This window comes from Corvus cornix, chromosome 4, assembly GCF_000738735.6.
Source record: "Corvus cornix cornix isolate S_Up_H32 chromosome 4, ASM73873v5, whole genome shotgun sequence".
Taxonomy (NCBI): Eukaryota; Metazoa; Chordata; class Aves; order Passeriformes; family Corvidae; genus Corvus; species Corvus cornix.
In genome coordinates, this window is record NC_046334.1 from 58,017,176 (window position 1) to 58,041,072 (window position 23,897).

At 36.6% G+C, this 23,897-nt stretch overlaps 1 protein-coding gene across 3 annotated transcripts in view; it reads left to right on the forward strand.

Annotated features, from left to right (window-relative positions):
- Window positions 1-23,897, forward strand: part of TAPT1 (transmembrane anterior posterior transformation 1) — a 51,137-nt gene that overhangs the window by 21,520 nt on the left and 5,720 nt on the right. For all 3 annotated transcript variants that reach the window (XM_039550819.1, XM_039550820.1, XM_010401869.4), the window contains 9 exons: window positions 1,342-1,504; window positions 5,283-5,418; window positions 6,223-6,320; window positions 6,489-6,558; window positions 15,640-15,720; window positions 16,604-16,713; window positions 18,336-18,395; window positions 19,822-19,890; window positions 21,160-21,236. In XM_039550819.1, the coding sequence (XP_039406753.1) occupies window positions 1,342-1,504; window positions 5,283-5,418; window positions 6,223-6,320; window positions 6,489-6,558; window positions 15,640-15,720; window positions 16,604-16,713; window positions 18,336-18,395; window positions 19,822-19,890; window positions 21,160-21,236 (864 nt within the window). The remainder of the gene's footprint in view (window positions 1-1,341; window positions 1,505-5,282; window positions 5,419-6,222; window positions 6,321-6,488; window positions 6,559-15,639; window positions 15,721-16,603; window positions 16,714-18,335; window positions 18,396-19,821; window positions 19,891-21,159; window positions 21,237-23,897) is intronic.

Sequence of the window (23,897 nt, forward strand, 5' to 3'; positions counted from 1 at the left end):
TTAATTTTAATGCAGTTAATGAAGTAAAAAGTATATAATAAAAGTAGCAGTTGCTCTCTGTAGAAAGCGGAATACTGTAAATCGGGGAGTTCTGGAAACTTTCTTGCTCATACTCCCAGCAAGAGCACGACCTATTTGCCTGGAATGTCACTGTGTGGTTCCAGGAGTGATATAATGCATGAATGCCGTTTTCAGGGCGTTTTTCTTTCAAATGGAAAACAACAAAGAAACCCAAAGTACAGCACTCCAGCTGTGGCTTAAATAGAATGAGTGAGGTAGCAGGGATTTTTGACTTCTCTGCAGGTCTGTAGAATGACTCCAGAGGTCATAAGTAACTGTTTGGATTTTTTTTTTACAAGATAACTCTTAATTTTTTCTAAATGTGTTATCAGTTCATGGGAATATTGCCTAACCACTGGATGGCCTACTGATTTAAGAATACAGAAATTGAAAATTAGTATCTTAAGTTCTGCTAATTGCTTCCAACTTCTTTGAAACATTAATTTCTGTAAAAGCATTTCAATGTATTTAAAAAGTAGTATATGTAATAGAAATTATTCCTCCTTCTTTTTGTGTTTGATTCTCAACCTTTTGATGTAATTCAAAGGCTTTTTAACTGCTTTGCATCCTATTAATACTAAACTAAATAAATAGACAAGTGAATACTGCCTTGCAATTTTATTGTGCTTATGGCTACTGTTGTGGGAATTGAGATAAAGCTATTTTCTTCCTGTAGTTTTACTTTATAGGAAGAAATTATGTAATGATTCCTTTAGTCTCCTGGGTTACTCATGGGTCTATAGATAGAAAAGTTCTGCATTTGGTTCACAATCAGCCTCAAGCTCTGATGTCAAATTGTTTGCGTTTACTGCTGCAGAGCTTAGAGCTAAATGAAGATACAGAATTTACTACCTGTTCCTCAGCATCTGGTTCATTATACTGAAATTGAAGATGACGGCTTCATTTCTTTGTGATCATAGTGAATACAATTTCTGTACCTGAGGAAGTCAAAATCATAGAATTGGCTGGAAGAGGGAAGGTCAATTAGAAACCAAAGGGCACGCATGCAGAAGGTTATTAATAAGTGGGAGCTCTCAACAAATACAGTGTTTTAATTACAGGGATGTGGTGAGTAAGAGACTGTGATCCTGTTCATGAGTGTGATCTATAAATGTGTATCATGGTCATGGTGTTGGAGTGAAGGGCAGGGGAAGGGGCATAATAAATGACATTAAAATATATCCATGATGAACAGCTTCTGTGAATTCATATCGACTTAGTAACATCTGTATTTTGTGGGTATATGACATTTAGTGGAGCTTTTTGCCCTTTGTATTTCAGTGACAGACGTTTGCTACAACCTGCTCAGGTATGTGACATTCTCAAAGGAGTTATACTGGTCATCTGCTACTTCATGATGCACTATGTTGACTACTCTATGATGTATCATCTGATAAGGGGACAGTCTGTCATAAAGCTCTACATCATCTATAACATGCTTGAGGTAAGAATGTTGGCATCAGAATATGAAGCATGCTTTTTTCAGACTATCTAAAATATTTTGTATTACAGTAGTTGTACTTAGCATGTGGCACAGGTGGTATTCTCACAAATCTGCACACACCTATGATAATAAGCCTAGATGCCATGAAACAGTCAGGTTTGTGAACAATAAGTTTTTAGATACTGCTTCATAATGCCTGATTTATGGAGCTTAGTAATTTCATAGCAAGAAACTTGAGAAATGGAAACAGAAGAAGTGTCTTATGAAATGTCAGGGAGTGAATGAGATTTTGAACTTGCCAAGAAAAGTAGAAACTGTTGATTTGAAATAATTATAAGATCCCAAGAGAGAGCAAAGAAGGAGGATAATAGAAAACATGGAATTTGGGTTTTAATTCATCATTATGGAAATACAGCTTTCATTGTATGCAAGGACACCTATTACTGCTTAACCTCAGTCCTGGCTAGCAGACGAAAACCTGAGTATGTAAGCAATAGGGTGAATGAATGTAGTGACACAAGAGAAGGAAATTCTGTTTTGGGAGATACGAGAAATTCTGGCAAAAAAAACCCAGTTTCTGTTTTGCTGTTAATGTAAAGTATAAGATTTTTATTGTACTTCTATGATCAATGGTTCACAAAGTAAATGTTTACATAGCTGCAATCTTACCTCCATCCTGTAAATATAGGACATAGTAGGAATACAACCTCTTAAAAGGACTCAATCGGAGCTTTGTACACAAAAGTTACTCTACTAGGATTCCGGGATTTCTGAATGACATATTAATCTTTGTTTGAACATCTGTTGTACGTTTGTTTGAAGACTGCTGAAACAGGGTTACACTCTGCAAAATATGAATATTTTGTCAGAAGGCATTTGTTCTTTCCTCATAAAATGTGAAAATATTGCATAAGGAACACACTTTGTTATACTAAGTGAAATAAATATCTTACAAGCCACCTCAGTTGTTTATTCATAGGTTTTTTGTTGTCTTTGATTTTACATTTGCTGGAAAACATGTACAAATATAAATTGGCACTGAGTTACTATCTGGATTTTAGTTGTGTGGGGAAATATCCATATATAGTTTCATAATTGATGAGAGATTATCACTTACTAAATAAATCCATGTGCTCAAAATAGTAATTTCTCTCTATTTCAAGACTACTTCAAATCATGCTTGTACTTTCTCAGCTTTATGTGCTTACTACATAATTTGAAGCAATACTGCAGTGTTTCCTATGAAGTGGAAGCCATGTGCCATTCTGGAATGAGGAATTGAATTACTTTGCTGTATTTGGCAGAACAAAAATCGTGTGTTTTGACTAAAGAAAGTGCTGCATGAGTTTGTTCCTTTTAGGAAAGGGGGAAGTCTGTTACTACTCATGGTTATTAGAAAAATGATATTAGTCTTTGAATTTGGAAACAGTATTTAACTTCCATGGTGTCTCATGAAACCCAACATGCCAAGCAGAGTGCATGTTTTTAAGGGGCTTTTTTTACCATGACGGGTTGCAGCAATATTATCAGAAAATGTTCGTGGGATCCCGCTGAAGACTTGGTTGATAGTCAGCTTTCAACAGTTTGACTATTGGCTTGCTTAGACTACTCTGGTGATTTTTATTAAAAGTCTTTGCTAGTGATGCAAGCAGTGCTTTTTAAGGAACTGTTAATATGCTTTTTTTTAAGCAATGCACTTTACATTTTTTCACAAGTTTTCAAAATAAGGAAGATCTTTTTAGTTTAATTAAATCACTGAGCAGCAGAGATGTTTACAATGTCCTAATGTTTTCGGCTGTCGGCAAGTCCAGGGAGTAGTGTCCTGGAGAGATATGAGGAATGCAAAATCTTCAAATTATGTGCTGAATGCTCCCAACTGACAGGCTAAGGGGAGCATTCAGCACATTTGGCTTAAATGACACTTTTCTTTTTTAGATTCAGACCCACCGGCTCCTGCTCCTTGTGAAGCCCCAGTGTGCGTTATGCTGGTGACAGCACTCACCATGGAATTCTGCTGGAGCCTGGAGCCGGCATGTAGGGTTTAGGTAAGTCATATTTGGAAAAGCAAGCAACAATATTGTGTGGTGGGTTTTAATATTTTCTATCCTTTCAGCAAAGAACCAAGGACTGCTTAAATAGAAAGGAAAGCAAAGCCACTATTTTATCTATTAAAACCCTCACAATATTGTGAACAAAAACTTACCAAACTCTTAAGCATTCTGTAGCTGATGTTACTACACCAGCTATAATTACTCAATGGGTCATCACAATGAGCAGGAAGCAAATAATGCAGTCTCAATTTACAAAATCTAAAAGCCGAAAACAGTGCCACTGTAAATATCTCTCAAACTGATGGGGTTGGGATTCAGATTTATGATAATTCATCAGCTCATGGTTTTGTTCATTTTATTTCATAGGTGATTCCTAGAGTGTAGCACACTGTATATTTACTTGAGGCATCCTGTAAAATTTCGTTTTAATTCAATTTTAATATTTTAGGAAACTTCATTCAGTAGTAGTGTCTTGAATAAATATGACTTCTCTCACTTCAGTATCTTTACCTTGAGAACACTTAATTTAAAAAGTCAGGAAATGATTCTAAGTCTAGGTTTATTTGTGTTGTCCCAGGAACTTACTTTCTATTTAGTAGGATCAATATTTGCAGGTACATTGTGCACCTGGTTCTGCATTGCTGCTACGTTGACTTAACATTTCCAAAATTGTTGTTTTACAGAAAGACACTAAGAGAAAATACTACTTGCCTTTCTTAAGTAGAGATAATCAGTTTTTCATCTATAACTGTTTCCATTTGGTTGAATTAGTGAGCAGTGAGAGATAGCTCTTTTTTTAAGCCAGACATATACCAAGTTTAATTTTTGAAGTTCTGGTTTTGTTGGCCTGTGCAGCTTGGTTTTAAAATGACTGAAATGCAGTGTATAGGCAGAAAAAACGTTCTTCCATGTAATGATTTTTAGTTTTATATGTTTGCTGCTGATGAAATGTTGGGAACTGGTGGAGCTCCCTGTGACCTTTCTTGCTGTGGTATTAAATTACAAGTTCAAAATGCTGTCCATATGTTTTCTATATTTAGAATTACTGCCAGAGGGTCTTTTTTCTATTTGTGCCTATATTCTTTGGATTACGCTTCAGGTGTCTGTTTTTTCAGCGTATTTTCCCTTTTTGGCAGACTTTCAAGTCCCTCTTAATCGCTTGTTTTTGTGTTATAGTACTTTTAGTTTTGAGTTCTGCTTTATGCGGACATTTACATTAAGTATATACTTCAGTATATAGAAAGCAGTCGAGCCAAGTCTAATTCAGTCTTTTTTGTACCTGTAAGCAAATGTTACCTGTCATCTGGAATTCACTTTTCATTGTTGGGGGTTTTTTCCTATTAAGCCCAGAGGGATGGGGAAAAACATTTAAGGTAGTTTAACACAAGATACATACTGCTTTATCAAAGGCTGAGGTTTGAACTGTACTTGAATGTCTTTCAAGAAAGCATCTAAGATAACAATATTATGATTATTTATTACAAATACTGTTGCAAAGGGAATAGTAAGTTTGAAAGGGAAAGTAAACTGATGAATATACAAAAGGAACAGGGTTGCTGTGAAATCCAGAGTGAAAATGGAATAAGTAAGAAATCAAAAGTGATAGATATGTGAAACTTTTTTTAGATTGAGCTGTACTTCTAGATTGAATTGTTCTTGAACTGCGCATACTCAAGTGTTGGAGAGAAAGGTAGGCAGTAAAAGGCAGTAAAGTTGTTCTTGTTTAGGTGGCTGATCGTCTGATTTCTTCATTTGGACAAGATATTTTGGATGCTCTTTATTGGACAGCTACAGAACCTAAGGAAAGAAAAAGAGCTCACATAGGTGTGATTCCTCACTTCTTCATGGCAGTGCTATATGTCTGTATCCTTTTTCTTTGATAAATCACAAAATTTTCCTAAGCTAAATTACTGAGTAATTGCTCTGCATTATTTTACTTTAATACATTTGAAAAATTGATAGTATTCCTAAATCAGTGTTCCTTTACTTGAAAAGTAAGACTGCCAGTACCACCTGCTTTAAAAAAAATCCCTTCAGAATGGTGAATGGTGTACCTATAGTAAAATGACAAACCATAATTGGGTAGTTCATGGAAAATTTTTTGTTTCTGATTTGTATTTGAGTATTTTGGGCCACAGGGCCCTGAAGATAGTGGGATTTTGTTATTTAGTGGAATGTTAAATGCATCTAGCTTGAACATATTTTCTTGAAGGGATAAACTCATACATATGCGGGATGCAAATGTTCTTAGTATGAAGTAACCTTACAATGAATTGATGAATCTAAAGAGATACCATAGTCCAATAGTTTTGGTGATGAATTTGGAATTCTTACAATTTTTCCCTATTTTCTCTGAAATCTTTAGGCTAATTCTGTATCTTTACCTCAGATTTTTTTCTTCAGGTTGTATTGATGTTTCTCATGACTTATGTCATTGGGTTCTTTTAGAACAAGAAAAATTAGCATCATTATTATTACATGCTACAAAACACTGTGGGTATATTACATACATGTAAGCATTGTCTTGCTGTAAGTCTGGTTTACAGGGATATGGAAACTTTCCTGTTAAACTTTGAAAGCAAAATAGGAAATTTGAGGTTCAGTGCTCTTCAGTACTGTTGTGCAGAAAAATTATTTCAAATATGCTTCCTTAACCCTGCTATGCAGTCCTGCATGCTATTCTTATAATGGTTCAAGCAACAACCCTTAATGTGGCCTTCAACTCCCACAATAAATCACTGCTTACCATCATGATGTCCAATAATGTAAGTGTGTAGCTTTATTATATAGCTACCCTAATTTGTTTCAGAATCCCTTGTCTTTGTGTATCAAATGTCTTAAATATTAATATTTTAACATATTTTTGATAACATTATTTGTTTATATCAGTTTTTTATCAGTAAAAACTAATTAACTGTTTCTAAAAATTGCAGTTTGTCGAAATAAAAGGAAGTGTTTTCAAGAAGTTTGAGAAGAACAATCTTTTTCAAATGTCAAATAGTGGTATGTATAGCAGTGCTGATCAGGAGAAAATGTAAAGAAAAGCTGTTTATTTAATTCATTAATGTATTTAATGTATTCAATGTGTTTAATATTATTCTTACTATAATTACTTTACCTTGATGAATTTGAGTGTTCTGACTTGAATTCCTCATCACCCCTTTTACTCTTTGGTTCAGTGGGATGAAACGGAGATCCACTTCAAGGAACACTGTTGCTCCTTTTATGGCAAGTTTTTATTTGAGGTGCTAAAACAGCCTAGTGGCTTTGTGCTGAAGTACCCATGCTTCCAAGTGATCAAGTCTTCTGTTTTCAAAAAGTTAACTTCATAGTGTGCTATATTGACAGTGATCTCAGAATGCATGTTGTTGCGTGGCTGTGAGGGTGGATCTTGAAATACCTCTCACCTAACCCTAAACAAACAAGCAAAAAAAAAATTCCAGTCAAATAAAACCCCAACCAAACAAAAACCAATGTAACAAAGTAGCTGGCATGTGATGGAAATACCAGAGATTAGTCTAATTTTTTAATATGCTCTCAAGGTAATAGTAGAGGGTACTTAGGAAACATGCTTCTGGCACTGGGAACTCGTACTCAGTGTGTCTCATGAGGAAAAGCTGTTCAGGTACCCTTTGATGGAGATTCTTTGTCATACTGGTATCAGCCATTTGAAATATTTATTGAATTTGTGATTTCAAAGCCAGTAGGAGCGATTGCACTTTAATGTTGTGCTAGAGCTTCTTTGCTTGTAGTAGTTTTGTAGAATCTTAGAATGGCCTGAGCTGGAAGCGACCTCAAAGATCATCTTGTTCCAACCCCCCCCTGCCATGGGCAGGGACGCCTTCTGCTAGACCAGGTTGCTCAGGCTCCCATCCACCCTGGCCTTGAGCATTCCAGGGATGAGGCATCCACAGCTTCTCTGGGCAGCCTGTTCCAGTGCCTCACCACCCTCACATTGAAGAATTTCTTCAATATATCTGATTTGAATTTCCCCACTTTCATTTATAGATATGAGCAAAGAAAATAGAATATTTTTTTTTCATTCCAGCTTACAGATTTTAAACCAGATAACTCAAATGTGCAGTAGGTTAAAAAAAAATAGCTACTTACTTAAAAACAGGTGATTCATATTTTTGTATCATGAGTTAAATTTTCAACAGGCTTACATCAGGTGTTGAGTTCTGAATATTGATGTGACTTTTGTCTTAATTCATCTGCAAACTGCAATATTACATTGCAAATGTTTTGTAGTTCTTTGGATGAAAGGCTATTTACATAAAACCTTAAATATATCACAGAAATTATAGAACAGAAATTTTAAGCTACCTCATAGATGCTGTTAAACCCCACCAAAAAGATCTTCCTGGCTGTGTTGATAATCTGTTTATTCTGTGATAATAGTATTATTTTTGGTTCCAAGATTTAATTACTTACATTTTTTAAATCAGAGGTATTTAACTTTACAGTGAGAACGCTAAAAGTGAAATTTACTTAAGTATTGACAGAAAACCTAGATAAGGTTTCTTATTAATGCAGGAAATAGTTACAGCTATGGATCTAGCTCTCCTACCTAAAGGTGAGGCCTCTTTTATGTTGAAATAAAGAAGGGACTGATATTAGAAATTGTTAGTAATTTTCCTCCATAAAAAGAAAAGGATATCAATATTTTATTGCTGGACATTAGTATTGAAGGCCCATAATAGCAGTATCAGGTCGCCCTTTATCAGTTGATAGAAGTATTGCCATTCATTAGACAGTGTGGGGATGGAAGCGGTGAGTACATACATAGAAGAGTGCACAAAACAAGCTAATTTATTCCTTTCAAGCAGATAACTTTTCCTGAAACACTTTTCAGTATGGTTATAAATAGCAGTGTTTTTCTTCACAGAGATAAATAACAGGCAGGTTTTTAGTAGAAATTTTCACCTCTTTTGAACTTGAACAGGTTTACTGCATCACAGCTTCAGTAAGGATAGAACAATATTGTTTCAATTCATGTATTCTGATCACTTTGGTATCCTTTAAATGTTTCATTTGATGCAGCTGAAATGATGGTGCATCTTGTGTTGGCATGCTATACCAGTACTTTATCCTACCCTGGAACTGAGGCTGTGGTCCTGTCAGCTGAGCTTCCAGTTACCCTTTGGAGTGTCTTGTGTGTCCTAGAACACAGTGTGGTTAAACTGCATGCCTGGACTGAACTAAACTTCTGAAAGGAAACACTAAATCTAAGCACTCCCATATATTTCCCACCTTTCTCTGCTTCTTCTAGTAGTTTTCTGAGGTCTGCAGTTGGCTGTAGGGCAGTGATGGCAGCAGTAGCTGATTAAGCTTGGACACAGTGAATGGATTCCATGCCCCACGTTTTCTGGGACTCAGCTCAAAATATTACTGTTGTCAAATGTGTTTTCAATTCAATGTAAAGGTACTGATTAATACACAGTAGCTAAATATAGTTATTCTTGAGGGGAACAATATGAATCTCACAGGGGCATCTGAGGAATTTCCCATGAGCAGGTGAAACTCCCTTCTCATTTAACAAGTTAATCAAAAGAAAAATATGATGTAGGAGAAAAGATAAGCAATGACCACAAGAGTAGATACTGTGTTCAAGGGAAGTTACTACAACTAGAATTCAAAAGCAAGTTGTGTGTGAAAACAGAAATGAACTGTCCAGTACTTTCTAAGACACGTCCTGTATCACACGTTGGAATACCTTGCTGAGCCCTGCCTGGCTCAAGCTTTTATGTAGGAAGACATCAGGATAGGAAGAGCCACCGAACTACCAGTTTAGATCTGGAAATTGTGAAATCATTTTCACTTGGCATCGTGCTCAGCCCCAGTCGGTGGATAGCAAGCTGATGTGTGGCTGTACTATTTTTCCCAGTGTTTACATTTCTGGACTTAGTGTCGATGGAGTCAGTGATCTTTCTCACCTTGGTATGACTGTTTAAAATTCTGCTTCAACAGCCAATTCAGTAAACCTTCAAGACTAAAATAACTGTGAATCATCTACATAAAAATTAATTGAATAGGACATGACATATACATTGGTTAATTGCTACCTAATAAAACTAAACCTGTTATCTTTTAGGGGCAGGTCAGCAAAGACCTTGGGGCTTGTATAGCTGCTTGAGACTGCAGCTACAGAGTCTGTGATTTCAGCCTTGCTGCTCCCGCAGCTTTGATTTTTCAGCTGCAGCAAAACTACTTTTGCATTGTCACCCTGACTTTTACAAGGAAATTTATGTACACCCAGGCAATCCAAACACTGTGGCCATTTGGAAACACTTCTCTACAGAAGGCAAGAAAACCTTTTATTTGTTGTTTCAGGAAGAAATATTTCCCTAAATTTAAATAGTATATTCTCTTTTTGAAATAGTTATCTGTAAACTAATTTTTTAGGGTCAGGATTAGAGAACAAGGGGACCAAATTATGAAGAGAAGCTCTTCCATCACTGCTGAAAGCCCAGCATGCTGCCTTCCTTTATGCTTTTAAATGTCTTATTTTAATTTCAAGCTGTGGTCTAAATTAAGTTTTTTCACGAAATTCAATTTTACCTCATACAGAGAAGTACATTAGATGTAGTGCATTAGGTTATTTCCTTCAGTTGGATGTTAGGCGTGACTCTTCCTTGTTTTTTAGATCTCTTGTCTCAAAAATTTAACGTACTTATTCTGAACTTTGACAAACTTCAGTTTTCTTCTTTATAGATACGTACTTTTTTACTTCTCTGTTCTTTCTTCTTGGTTCCAAATTTATCAGTCTCTTTGATGACAATATTGAATAGACTTTATTTTTACCTTTGGTCTTTGAAATTCAAACTGCTTTCTCATGTGACTTTAGGTTTTTTTAATACCATTATTCTAATCATTTTAAGGATGAGGGATTTAGGGGCAGGACGGTGTTTAAAATTGGTGAATCCTTGGTAATTCCTTGTTCAGTCTTTGATCCTTTCTTGTGCTCTGGTCAGTTGTTAAGAGGTAGTTGGCACTACAGCTGTTTAGGAGTTGGTGAGATGTAAACTAAAAGATCTTGTTTCACTTCTTACATGCTATGATTTATAATTAGCTTTTGATCTAAATGTATAAACAGTGGGATTAACATGATAAAATTTTTTTTTTTCTTTCCTGATTCAGGATTTCTACATAATCTGGAAGGGAATCTGGAAGGAAATAGCTAGCACTAAAAGACTATTTACCCCACCTCTGGATCTGTTCCCTGTGATCTCACTGCCTCTTTTAGTTACCACTGCAAAAGTACCCAAGATCTTCAGGGTTCAGTAGTTGGTAGTTTGAGATATTGGCTAATTAATTACATTAGTCCATACTAGATGCAGTGCTGTGCCAGGAATCTTTATTTCCAGTAACATTTGTTTCATGTCTTTTACATGCTTTCTAAAAGCAATGATACCCTCTGACACACTGGAAATTAATCGCTGGGTATGTGTTGCTATTTTTCAGGAGGATTTATGGAAGGGCAGAATGTGTTATTAATATGGGGATAGAATTCTATTAAAATTGGAATGGCAGAGTTCATGCAAGTGGAGCAAAAGTATTTAAAATCTGATTTGGCTATGTGCAATCCTTTTTTGGGCTTTATTTTATACAACTTAGAGGAAAAAAGGTATATCTTGGGTTTTTTCCCTTTATTGCATTTATGGCAATATGTGCATCACATGTCTTTGAAATAAATGTTTACCACTTCTATTCATATGGCAACCCTTATAGGCACACGTGACTTACCTTAATGGAAAAGGGTGTATTGTGGGTTTTTTTTGACTTGTGACCACTAAGGTCTAATGTACTAGGTCTTGGAATGTCTGATTCTTCCTTTCCCCTTCTCAAAATACTGAAATACATACTTAAAGGCAGTTGAAAAGATTTAATCACATCTAGTTACTTGCACCACTAGAGGATGCATAGAAGCACAAGCAAATACAGTGTCATCTTTCAAAATAATTGAACTGTGTATGGGCAGTATGTACTACGATGTGTGGCAGGCTTCAGGGCCAGCCCTGGTTCGAGTGCAGCTTCAGCATGGCATGAGAATGCAGTGTTTCAGTCACAGGATGGCCTGGGTTGGAAGGGACCTGAAAATTCATCTACAGTTCCAACACTTCTGCCGTGGCCAGAAGTGACCTTTCGCTAGACCAGGTTGCTCAGAGCTCTATCCAGCCCGGCCTTGAACACTTCCAGGGATGGGGCATCCACAGCTTTTCTGGGCAACCTCCCTCACAGTAAAGAATTTTTTCCTAATATCTAATCTAAACCTACTCTCTTTCAGTTTGAAGCTTGTCCTGTCCTGTTCGAAGCTTGTCCCCCTTATCCTGTTACTACATGTCCTTGTAAAAAGCCCCTTTCCGTCTTTTCTGTAGGCTCCCTTCGGGTACTGGAAGCTGACGATTAGGTCATCCCAATTCTCTCAGCCTTTTCTTATAGGAAAGGTGTTCCATCCTTCTGATCATCTTGGTGGCCTCCTCTGGGCTCACCCCAGCAGGCCCCTGTCCTTCCTGTGCTGGGAGCCCAGAGCTGGATGCAGCACTGCGGGTGGGGTCCCAGCGGAGTGGAGCAGAGCGGCAGAATGCGCTCCCTCGCCCTGGTGCCCGCAGTGCGCTGGATGCAGCCCAGGACACTTTTGGCTTTCTGGGCTGTGAGCGCACGTTGCCGGCTCTTGCCCAGCCTCTCATCGCGCTGAATCCCCAAGTCCTTCTCAACAGGGCTGCTTTTGATCTGTTCATCCCCAGCCTGTGTGGATACCTGGGGTTGCCCCAACGCAGGTGAAGCACCTTGTACTTGGTCTTATTACACCTCTTGAGCTTCCCATGGGTCTGCTTCTTGAGCTTGTCCAGGTCCTTCTGGATGACATGTCACCCTTCTGGTGTGGCAGCCTCAGCACTCAGTCATCTGCAAATTTGCTGAGGGTGCACTCAATTCCTTCATCTATGTCATTAATGACGATATCAAATAACACTGGTCCCAGTATGGACCCCCTGAGGGGTAGCACCTGTCACTGATGTCTATCCAGACTTCATGCACAATATGTCATCAGCACTATGCATGGTATGTGCTGACAAGAGACTGGTCAAGGGAATAAATATATCTGAATTAGTGCTATACGTCAGGTTTTTAACACTTAAGATCATAAACACTGAGAAAGTAAGCTTCTTAATCACATGCTTGTGGAGGTAGCTGAAGACCATTTAAAATGTCATTGGTCTGTCATTTTGGCTCTCATTTAAACCTGTCTTATAATGGCAAGGGTTATTGAAGCTTTATTGTATCCTAACAGAAAAACAGTGATGTGCTTATCATCTGTACTTGGTGGAATACACATAAAGCTGAGTTGAAATGGCTTATATCAGTGTTATTAAGGATTGTCACAATGGAGAAAGAAAAGAGATCACTTTCTTTCCACTTTACTCTTCGTTATGCTGAAGCAGATTAGAATGATTTCCTCCTACTAGTACCTGTGCTCTCTGCAACTGAACACTGACACTGGTGGTTTGTCAAAACTGTTCTGCCAAATTCCCAAATACAGTGATATACTTTGCCTTTGTTGTTTTTAAGAGCATGAGCAACTGTGAATCCAGGGATGTAGCTTTGCTTGTTCTGTAGCTCACCACATCATCTAAGAAGTGGCATGGTACAGGAAACTCCCCTCACCGGTTTAAAAAAAACAAATGTACATATACAACATCAGATAAGTTTGTAATAAATGATGAAACATTATAGGTACATATTTTGTATTCTGAAATTTTAATTCGTATTTAGGACTGATTACCAGTGGTTGTTTTGGATATCCTGAAGCCTTTTTTGTCCTTGTCCATGAGGGTGAGAAATGAAATGAATTTTTGCATTGTTTGAGTTTCCTGTTGAAGCTCCTGTAAAGTACCCTGTCTCCCTTGCTTGCATCTCTGACAGTTGATGGGAGGGATGAGGATGAAGAGGAGCAGCCACAGTTACTCCTCTCACTCCTAACAGCCTTGAACAGCTGTGGCAGCAGAGATAACAGATTAGAAGGGAGGCCACTGAGAACAGGGAAAATAAGCAGAGAGGAAAAACAGGTTTCAGCCTGTCACCCAGTCTCAGAAATTAGTGGAAGAAAAAATTGGTATTATTACAGCATTGTAAGAGGAAATTTAAAGCCCAAAATGTGCCTTCCCAATTTAATCCTGTCGACTGGTGAGCTAACATACACCAAGCAGGTAATAAACGTTTGGAGGATTAGCTTGAGACATGCTTTAATGTTAGGCCTGAATTAAGGTCCTTACTTCCCACTTGAAAATATCTATCTGTACAGGCCTCCCTGGGGCCTGAAGAACTGAAGATGAGATCTGTGTTTCTTCTGCATTGCTGACCAATGATGTATCATAGCAGTGTGGAAGTATGTGATGTGGGAAATAGAAGATAAAACCATTTTGAGATTCTAGGCAAAAGTCTGAAAACTCAGTGATTATTTCCAAGTCTCTAATGGGCATGATAAAGAATATAAATCATTGAGTGCTTTACTGCATTTTCATTCATTTCTGACAGCATCAAGTGATATCTTGTATTTTCAGACAATACTGTGTTCTGGTCATTTGAGCAGTATTTTGTGAATTCAGAAGCATAGAAGGATGTACTTCACTTGTTGGAGTGTTATTAGCAGGAAATCAAGAAATTATGGTTAGGTTTTACTTATGTCCTTTTTTCTGCTTTAAATTTATTGTACTAAAAGATTTCCTTTTTCTCCCCCCCCCCCCCCCAATATATATGCCATTCGTTCTGTTTTGAAAGCTTGTGCTTCCTCTGTGCCATCCCCAGCTCATACTGACAGATGAATTTATGTAGCCCAAGATGTGCCTTTTTATATTGTGCATGAAATCTCATTCTTCTTGAATCCTGTTTTTCTTTCCTTCTCCTGGAGGATTTCTTCTTTTCTTTTTGCTCCATTTTTTCAGACTTGCCAGCATTTCCAAACTGCTCTTCTAAAATGACAGATATTGTACTGTAGTAACTGCAGTCACAAGCCTTGTTGGCCTGTAGTCAGTCAGAGATGATGGAAACTATTGACACAAAGTCAAATATTATTTTAGCCAGCTTAATCCTTGTGTGTACTTCTGAACATTTCTATTTCTTGTTTCCCAAAACCAGTAGGTAGAATCCCACACAATATTGGAGCTGTTTAAGAAAATGAACCCTTTGGATTTGGAGGGCCCACAAAGAAATTATTTTTGTGGTTACTGACAGGTGTAACAAGCAAAAATGGTGTCTACACAGATTTTCTTAATAGCCCTATCTTCTAAAAAGACTTCTTTGGACTTCCTAAATTGTGATGACATTATCTTTTAGGCTTTACCCTGTTTTTCAATAATACAGTTTCAGGAAGGTTTTTTTTAATAAGCTAAAAAATGTGATGCTTCCTGAAGTAAGCTGTATGTATCATTCCTGGAGACAGGACACCAAAGTAGAAAAAAAGACTGCCTTGTCTGGGAGGCAAGTCATAGGACTTTGTCCCTGATCAGACTGCTTTTGTGTTACAGTGCTTACAGTTTTGATAACTGTGCTGACACATCCTGCTGTTCCCTTTTAAGGAGGCAGTGTGAATGACTGGTAGGAACCTTCTAGCTAAGGTGTAACAGTTGTCTTCAAACATTTTTTCTTCCTTCTACTGAACCCAGTATACAGCAATTTGGATATCCATGATCTGTAGAAAATGAAATTTACCTTGCTAATAGCTTGAAAGGACAGATAGGTATATACTCAACATTTTAGTAACAGGAGGGGCTGGTTCTTTGTGACTCACAGAAGGAATGCACAGACTTTATCAAGAAGGATGATTATTTTATTAATGTATTAGAAGAGGTGATAGTAAGTCACAACTTAAGTCCCTTCTGCTGCTGGGAACCCCAAGCTGAGGCAGCATTGGTCAGACCCAGGTCACAACCTGCTGCAGAAATCCAGTCCATGGTGGGTTCTCAGCATTTCCCCCACCCCTTAAATCCAGTTAAATAGTTTGTGGAAAATGTTACCTAATCCAAGAATTGTGTATGCAAATAAATGTTTCTTTGGAGCTGACAGGTTCTGGTTTTTTTAATCCAGATATAAAGGAGAGGTTCACCAATTACGTGCTGCTACTAATTGTATGTCTGAGAAATATGGAACAGTTCTCATGGAATCCAGGTCAGTAAACTAAAAGAAAGTTCCTGTGCTATTAAGAGCTGTATCTCTTGCTTCTTCCCTCAATCTGAAAGATAAGGGTAATCAAGACATTTAATTAAAAAATCTTAATTTTGTCAAATACCTTAGATTCTCAGTTTTCTATTTCTGGTATTCTTTTAAGAATGACTGTGTCCTTTCTGCTAGAAATACATATTGTTATGCTATAAACATGTATAGTTATATTTCAAGCAGTGTCTGGAATTTCAATCAGTGTTCTTCCCAGCCCTTTCCTTTCCTTGAAGTACACTGTGAATGAAGGATATATTATAGAAATTATATTATTTTGGGAGAAAATATTATTTTGGGAGGCTAGCGAGATTGAAATGTGATAAAGATTATGTTAAAAATACAATTCTTAATCTAATATTGATTATACGTAAGATTTTAATGACATGTTTAATAAATACTATGTAAAATACCAATTTTATTAAAACATTGTTTTAATAATTTTGACCCCTGATCTGTGTGATGTATTTTGCCTGAATCTTACCACTCTGCCTAAATTTTACCTTAAGCATCTAAAACTGCAGATGCTTTGTCTATGTCTTACACATCCTGAACACATAGTATGCAGTACTTGCAACAGTTGTCTTCCTACCAGAGGTAAAGGTTTACAAAGTGAAGAGTTAAGAACCTGATCCCAACTGTGGTCTGATTGTACAGAACTGATAAATTTTTAGGACAGCAATGGAAAAACTAACACACTCATATGCTCAGTGATGATGTAAACTTACAGATTCTTCAGACTCGTGAGGATTTTTCACTGTTGAACAGAAGTGTTACAATTTTTTTTGTATACTGGCATCAAATTAAATGGCCTACCTTTTTTCTTCACAACCTTCAGATCATCTTTGGGTGTTATTTCCGGATGTTTGCATGGTGGTTGCTTCAGAAATTGCAGTGGATATTGTGAAACACGCCTTTATAACAAAATTCAATGACATCACGGCAGATGTAGGTATCCTGTTTGGAATGCTGGGTGCTATTTTTAATTGTATTTAATTTTGCTAATATTTTTTAAATACTAAAATTTATTCCAGTGCAGAAAACTTGAAAATTGTTATTTTCATATATACAAAATCACTTGGGAAAGCTTGCTAATTTCCTGATACAGTGTACTTCTGAGGATCTTTTTAATGTGGAACTAACACCTGCTTCTAAATTAGTAGTTCCAGATCCATAAATTATTGCAAGTGTTGTATAACAGCTTATGGAATAGCTAAAATTCACATTGCTGGCAGATCATTTTGTGAAGTGATCATTTGTTAAATTGATAGAAGGTTGCTTGTTTTGCAGTCAAGACAGAGCTTGTACCCTTTCCTAACAAAATGGATTGTAGGTTAAAGTTCAGGCTTTTGGAAAAACATCTTGTTAGGCTGCTTTAACTCTATTCTTGCATGTGTATTAAAAGTGGAATCTGAAATCACAGATAAGTTTTTTCCCACTGTCCCTGGAGCACTAATATGAAGTAGGTTATGTTAGTTTCCACTCCTGAAATTTCTTGGGTCGCATATATTACCCAGTCCTTCTTTTTTAAAGCAGTAGATGAGGTTGCTTCTTGTGTGTTGCAGCATGATACATTGGCCATTTGTGTTCCACACTGTGTGAATTCAAGCACACTTGATAGATTCGTGAAGATACGAGTTAGTGTCTTTTCACAATTAAAACCACTTTTCAGGAAATGAGATCAGAACTTGTGAAGTGCTGTCCTTTTCAGCATCTCTAAAGTAACTACACTGTGTGGTGTAGAAACAAGTGTAATAGATGCACTTAATAAGCTCCCTTATGCCAGAGGCATTTATGCATGCCCTACTTTTGCATAGAGAGTGTGGAAAAGAGCAGTAATGAAGTCATGGTAGCCAAAAATGTAGCATGCTTCAGAGTGCTGAAACAGCTGGAGGATGGAGGTAGTGACTGACAATTTTGCAAGGTTTATTTAATAAACTTTATGGGGTTTGTGTATGAAGAAGTTCTAAAGATTTATGGTTGCTATGTCAGAGTTTTCCCAGAATTTTTAACACCTGCAGAGCAGGTTGTCCTGTCACTTATCCTTAAAATAGATGCTTTTCTTTCTTAATATGCTGAACTGTTTTAAAGAGAAGGAAAAACTTGATATTCATGTTCAAATGCAATTTGCTTTTTTCATAGGATCACTTGCTTAGTATATAAGAAAGCTCCCTCATTTGTTTAGTTTGATCCCAGGGATAGCTTTCATGTAGCTTAAAACCAGTTATGAACTGGGGGGGAAAAAACTAAATGTGATTAATGTGATTTCTGTTATTTTGTGTTTCTGATGATCCTGAAATTCAGTAACTTAATAATTCACATTCAATTCCTAAAACATAGCATAGTGTTGTTCGTTTGTTGTACATATATGCAAATTACTTTATTGCAGAAATAGAGGCTCATCTCTTGAAAGGTGCAGTTAGACCTCAGAAAAACTGTCTTTGACTCTTTCAGAAAATGCATAAGTTTGTAATATTTTATGGAAATATTTTATGAATAGAATAAAATGTTGCTTTTTTAAAGTGTAATAACAAATTAATCACACATCTGATGTGCTGGATTTTTTCCAGGTCTACAGTGAATACAGAGCCAGTCTTGCGTTTGACCTTGTTAGCAGTCGACAGAAAAATGTAAGCCTGAAAATGAAATGCACTTTCCTGTATTAACTAACACAATTGTTATGGGGGGAATATTGGAACAAACGCTTAAAGAAATACATACAGTGGTTTTACACTCCTGCAGTGCTGAAACTCTACTCTGCTTTTTTTAGTAAGAGAGAACAGGAATATGTCTTTGTGATTTATATTATTTTTGATCCAGTTCTTCAGGTCAGTTTGAGCTTTATTTAATATACTGCTGAGAAGTCTCTTCCAAATACCCTTACAGTAAGGGAATAGTTGTAACATTTTTGAGATACATGGGAAGTTAGTAAGCTTAACAAGGTAATTGTAGATTACTCTTCTTTCCATGGTATTTTAACTGTGTTGGCTTAAAACATAGTATTCATTAGGAATTTATATTTCTTTACAAACAGGGTGCACAGATGTATAGATGATGTTTGCACTATGCATGTTACTGTCATGGCATAGGTATTTATAGAACACACAGACCACTTGTGTTTTTAATTAGTACCATTTTTTGGAAAGCTGTTTACAGCACACCTTTCATGGATGAGGACTCATAAGGGTTCGCTTGTTAGCATTCCACTCATCAGTACTTCAGATGTGTGCTTGAACTATTAAATGAACTTTATTACAATGATTTCTGTAGTTTTCTTGGGTGTGTTTCTTTGGCTGTTGTGAAGAATGCAGTAGTTAAACCTCATAAAGAAGCTAGATGTTGCAGTGGGGACCCCAACAGCTAGACACCTTCACTTACAAATAATTAATAATAATTTCTTAATAATAAAAACCCCAGTTTATTAGTTTTGAAAACTCCATTACTTTTCCTAAGGATCCTCTGTGGGAAATAAAGGAGCATCATTTAGGCACTAACTTTGGTGTGATCTTCAATTCGGCAGACAAACTGTCATGCAAAATAGTTGTGTTTTGAGTTTGAGTTCAAATGTAAAAACATTTTCAAAATAATTTTAACAAAGTTACCTTAAGGCTAATTATAGATGTTTGTAGAATGATTTAAAATTGCTAGTGTGGTGGGTAATTGTTCTTTCATCCCTGTAACAGTTTTTTCTGTAGAGTATTTGAGGATCAGTCAAATTAATACAAGAAGGTCTCGAAGCTGGTAATAACGTACAGACGAAATATCATAGTGCCTTTGGATTCAGTGTCCTAATTGCTCTCGATTTAGAGATTTGTATTATACTCCAGTTGCTCTTGATTTAGAGCACTGAAGCTAATCTTACTGGTCATGGTAGTATTACATTTTTGTCTGAGAGTGCAGCTATCTCCATTTGAATTCCAAAATGTGAATAGGTACACTTCATACCAGTACAGTGTTTGTTAACAGAGCTTTATTCTTATCTGGAGGGTGTGCCAAGCTGAAATAAGCTCATTTCTTTGCATAAGTAGTTCATTCTTCTTCCTCTTCTTCTTCTAGGCATATACAGATTATAGTGATTCAGTTTCCAGAAGAATGGGTTTCATTCCTCTTCCACTGGCTGTTTTAGTAAGTTGTATCTTTCCTATCAGTTTTCTGTCAGTAAGATCTCACTTTGAGAATGTGTCCATCTGAGATAGCTGGCTGGATGTTTTGAGGATGAAGTTATCATCTGAAGTAACTGAAATGATGCTGAAAGGTTGAGCTAGCGCTCAGTATAACCTGTATCACATACTACTTGTGACTTCACAAATGCATTACTGTTTCTCAGCCTTTCATAAAAAATTGAATATATATTAATTTTGTAGAATTTGTAACAACTTGAATTGTACCAGTGGAATTAAACTACATCTGTGTTTACTAAGCATATTCCTTTTGGCAGTTATCCTATTCATTCATTTGGAATAGTCAAAGCAGCTGGTTGCCAGAAGGTTAGCAGTAGTGTAGCAGTTTATTTAGCTTTTTCATACGAGTCCTTGTGGCTGTCCCTGTAATGGCACGCTTAATGACTCAATATTCTTTTATATGGGGCACGAGCTCCTGAGCTGTTGTTGAGTACATCACTCTGAAATAGTTGACTTTGTTACACACACATGCTGCTATAAAATGAATTAATTAATTAATGGAACTGTGTCCAGATGCTGTCCTGAATTAACTATTGCAGAATGTTTTCTCTAAATAGCTGCTCTGACTTTCCCCATACACATGTGCAGACAAGCAGTAGTTATCATAATGCTGGGAATCTGTACTTGCTTTGTCAGCAAATATGCTAATTCACAATTTTCCTGGAAGAAAAATTCTTCACATCAGTGTGAATTAACTTAAATGTAATGTTCTCCCATAAAGATGGGGAAAAATACTATTCACAGGATTTGCGTAAACTAGTGAAGTAAAACTGAAATTTCAGGTTGCATTTGTTAGTGAAACTTGGGAGTCATATGCCTTGTCCACAAAAAAATTTTGTGATCATAAGATTAGCGTAGTGTATAACACTGATTCTGTTTTGTGTTGTATCTCTTGACATTTTCCTCAAAATTTGTTAACTCTCCTTCTAGCCCTTGAGTTTTGGAAGTTTTTTCCACTTCTTATTTTACTTGAAAGTCAGTGTTAAGGAAACATTGTCAGACTCTGGTTTTGGCAAAGTTGCAACTAAGTGCTAGTATAATATTTGTTCAAATCAAAATCTGGAATAGTTAGTACTACCAAGGGGAATATTAGACTAAGTTTCTGTTAATGTAAATGTTTCTACTTTTTCTTGGATTTACCAAATAAGAAATGTCTTGTTACAATGTTCTATTAATAATTGTGTGCTAAGTTTTAACTTTATTCTTAAAACAGCTCATCAGAGTCGTAACAAGCTCAATAAAAGTACAAGGAGTCTTAGCTTATGTTTGTGTTGTGCTGTTCTACTGTGGGTAAGTAAATCCGTGCAACTGAAAAGTATTCACCATTATTTGATTACATATGTGAAAGAAGTTTCTGTTGATACTTCCAGATATAAGTATAAACACAGTTTATATTCAGAAGAACATAAATGTAAAACCCTTATGCTCATAATCTGAAATTGAGAGTGTAGATTTGTCCCTAAATACTGTGACTACATTGGGGGATTATAGCCCTCAATAAGTAACTTCAGTAATGGAAATAACTCATTGCAAAAAGACAGAATCTGAGAGACAAGCACCATACTTCTGTGTAAAAAGGGAAATTGAATTCTAAGGAATTAAGTCTTCTGTAAAAAGACCAAAAGATTCAATAAGCCAACAAAAATAAGCAGCTGAAGTGCTCTGAGCAGCTCATGAATTTTTCTCTCAGGTAGTTAAATGCAAAGTTTACTTGCTTTAGGAAAGTGCTGTTAAAAAAAAAGTAAATGCAAGGCTCACCTTTCCTGGAAAGGGTGTGGTCAGTAAGTGATCTTAGTTAAGAAATACAATGTTCTATGGCAATTTGTTTTCCATAATCAGTGATGTGCAAGTATCCCTTCAGTATCCCTTCACTGCCAAGTCAGTTCATGCTTGTGTTACCTTTAACATCTCACCAGTTGATAGGTACTTCTGAGACATGCATAACTGTACTTTACATCCAATTTAGTTTGCCTGTCTTGGGGCGCTTGCTGGGTACTATCTGGGGATGGCCACTTTCTACGAGAGCTGTATACTGCACTGTCATTGTTTGTTGTCTTTCAGTACTGATTCATTTTGGAATCATCCCAAAATGGATCATAAACAATTAAGTATTTCAAGTTGCTGACAGAAAAAGAACCTGCCTGCAGTATTGTGGGAGTATCTCTTCCAGTGCCCTACCACTGTGTTTTAAGTGAAGGCAGCGAGGCTTGGGAAGCGTAAGACTTCTAAGTCAGGGGCAGTGGTTCAGCAAGAAGAGAGGAGACTACTGTTCTACAATAGCTTATGAAAAGAACAGGATTACTACACATTCTTTATTAATAGGTAGACTCTTATCTCTAATCTGACCCTAATCTGCAAAAAATAGAGCTTGATCAGATGTGTTTTTGTCTACATCAGTGTAGGGACACATCTGTTTAGTGTCAGATAACTAAGGCTTTGAGATACTGCATATAGGCCAAATGCTAAAATGCTAGCCACATTCCTCTGCACCATACTTTGATTTCTTCCCCAGCATACTACATGCTGTGCCCATGTTCTTCCTAAAGCCAGCTTTGTATAATTCAAAGCACTATCCCCTGATCATCACATTCAAGCTGTGGTATACCAAGGTCATACTTTAATCCTGCTCAGTGGTTTTTCCTTTTTCCCAATATATGTAATATTTTCCTACCTCTACTATTCCACTGCTGCACCCCAGCCCTGGATTTTTCACTGTCTCTGTGGCTTGGAGAATGGAAGGCAGAAAAAAGTAATGTGATTAACATGAAGTATTAAATGCTGCTCTTTAAAGGCGTAGGTCACAAAAGTAAATACATTTTGGTCTATTTTGTCCTTATTGAAAAGTGAGAGCAGATTTTTCTTCTGTGTCTGTCACATTTCTGCTGTGATCTCAGACTTGGAGCTAGTTCACCTCTTGCATCTTTCAAGTAATTTGTGTTCTGAACATAAATTTCAAGTTTTTTATCAGATGTGAGAATATCTATAGAATACATACGTAATAGCATAGATATGTGAGAAATGACATGATAAAATCTGAAACTGTTAACTGGGCAAAGAATTGAGTCTATACTACAGGTGAACTAATTTTGTATTGATAATTAACAACTGTAGTTAAGCTTTAATTGTAGTTAGAGTCTTGCCAAAAACGGGTAGGCTGGCAGAAAAGAATAAAGGAGAATTGCTGGAAATACTTGCATAATTTTCCATGAGAAGCTGGAACTGATACAGTGATGTGGTGATTTATGGCCTTTTCAACTTCTGATCTCATTAAATCAGAGTCAAACTATTCTGTAGAAACCTACTCTCTCAGAACGAAAACATGTTACATAAGAAGCATAAGAAAAACACCTCTAAAACATTAAAAATGAAGAAGAGCTGCTCAACTCTCTGAAATAAAATCTGTCCTAATAATCTAATAAAATTGTAGAGAAGCACAGCTTTCAACCTGTATAAAATGATACCTTCTTTGTTTGCTTGTATTCTAAAATGTTACTTTCTTCTGAGTACTGAAAGCGCTCTGCGTATTCTTCCATTTCTCTGTTGAAATGGAATAAATAAAATTATTTTTTTCCCTTAAAAATGCAGTGTAGTTTGTTTTTCTGTGTGACAAGTTCTGATTACATTTACACAGTGAGAGATAGGGGAGCTGCTGCTGGAGTGTGCTTGGATCACTTTGTGATTAAGCAGTTAGACTTACTCCGTGGATCTGTGAATGTTCACTTCAAGTTGTCTTTTGAGTCTCTTAGTGATGTACACGATAAACAGACTTTCCAGAGAGTGGAGAATGAATTCAGGGTCTGCATTTGGTTCAGTCTTGTTACATAGCTTTATTTGCATAGAGAATATTTCATTCATCCTGCAGAGAACAGATCACTCTTTCCATGTCATTCTGCAATGAGCCTTCGCTCCCTGGAGTGGACAAAGGTCTGTGAGTCATGTGGTGCCAGTAAT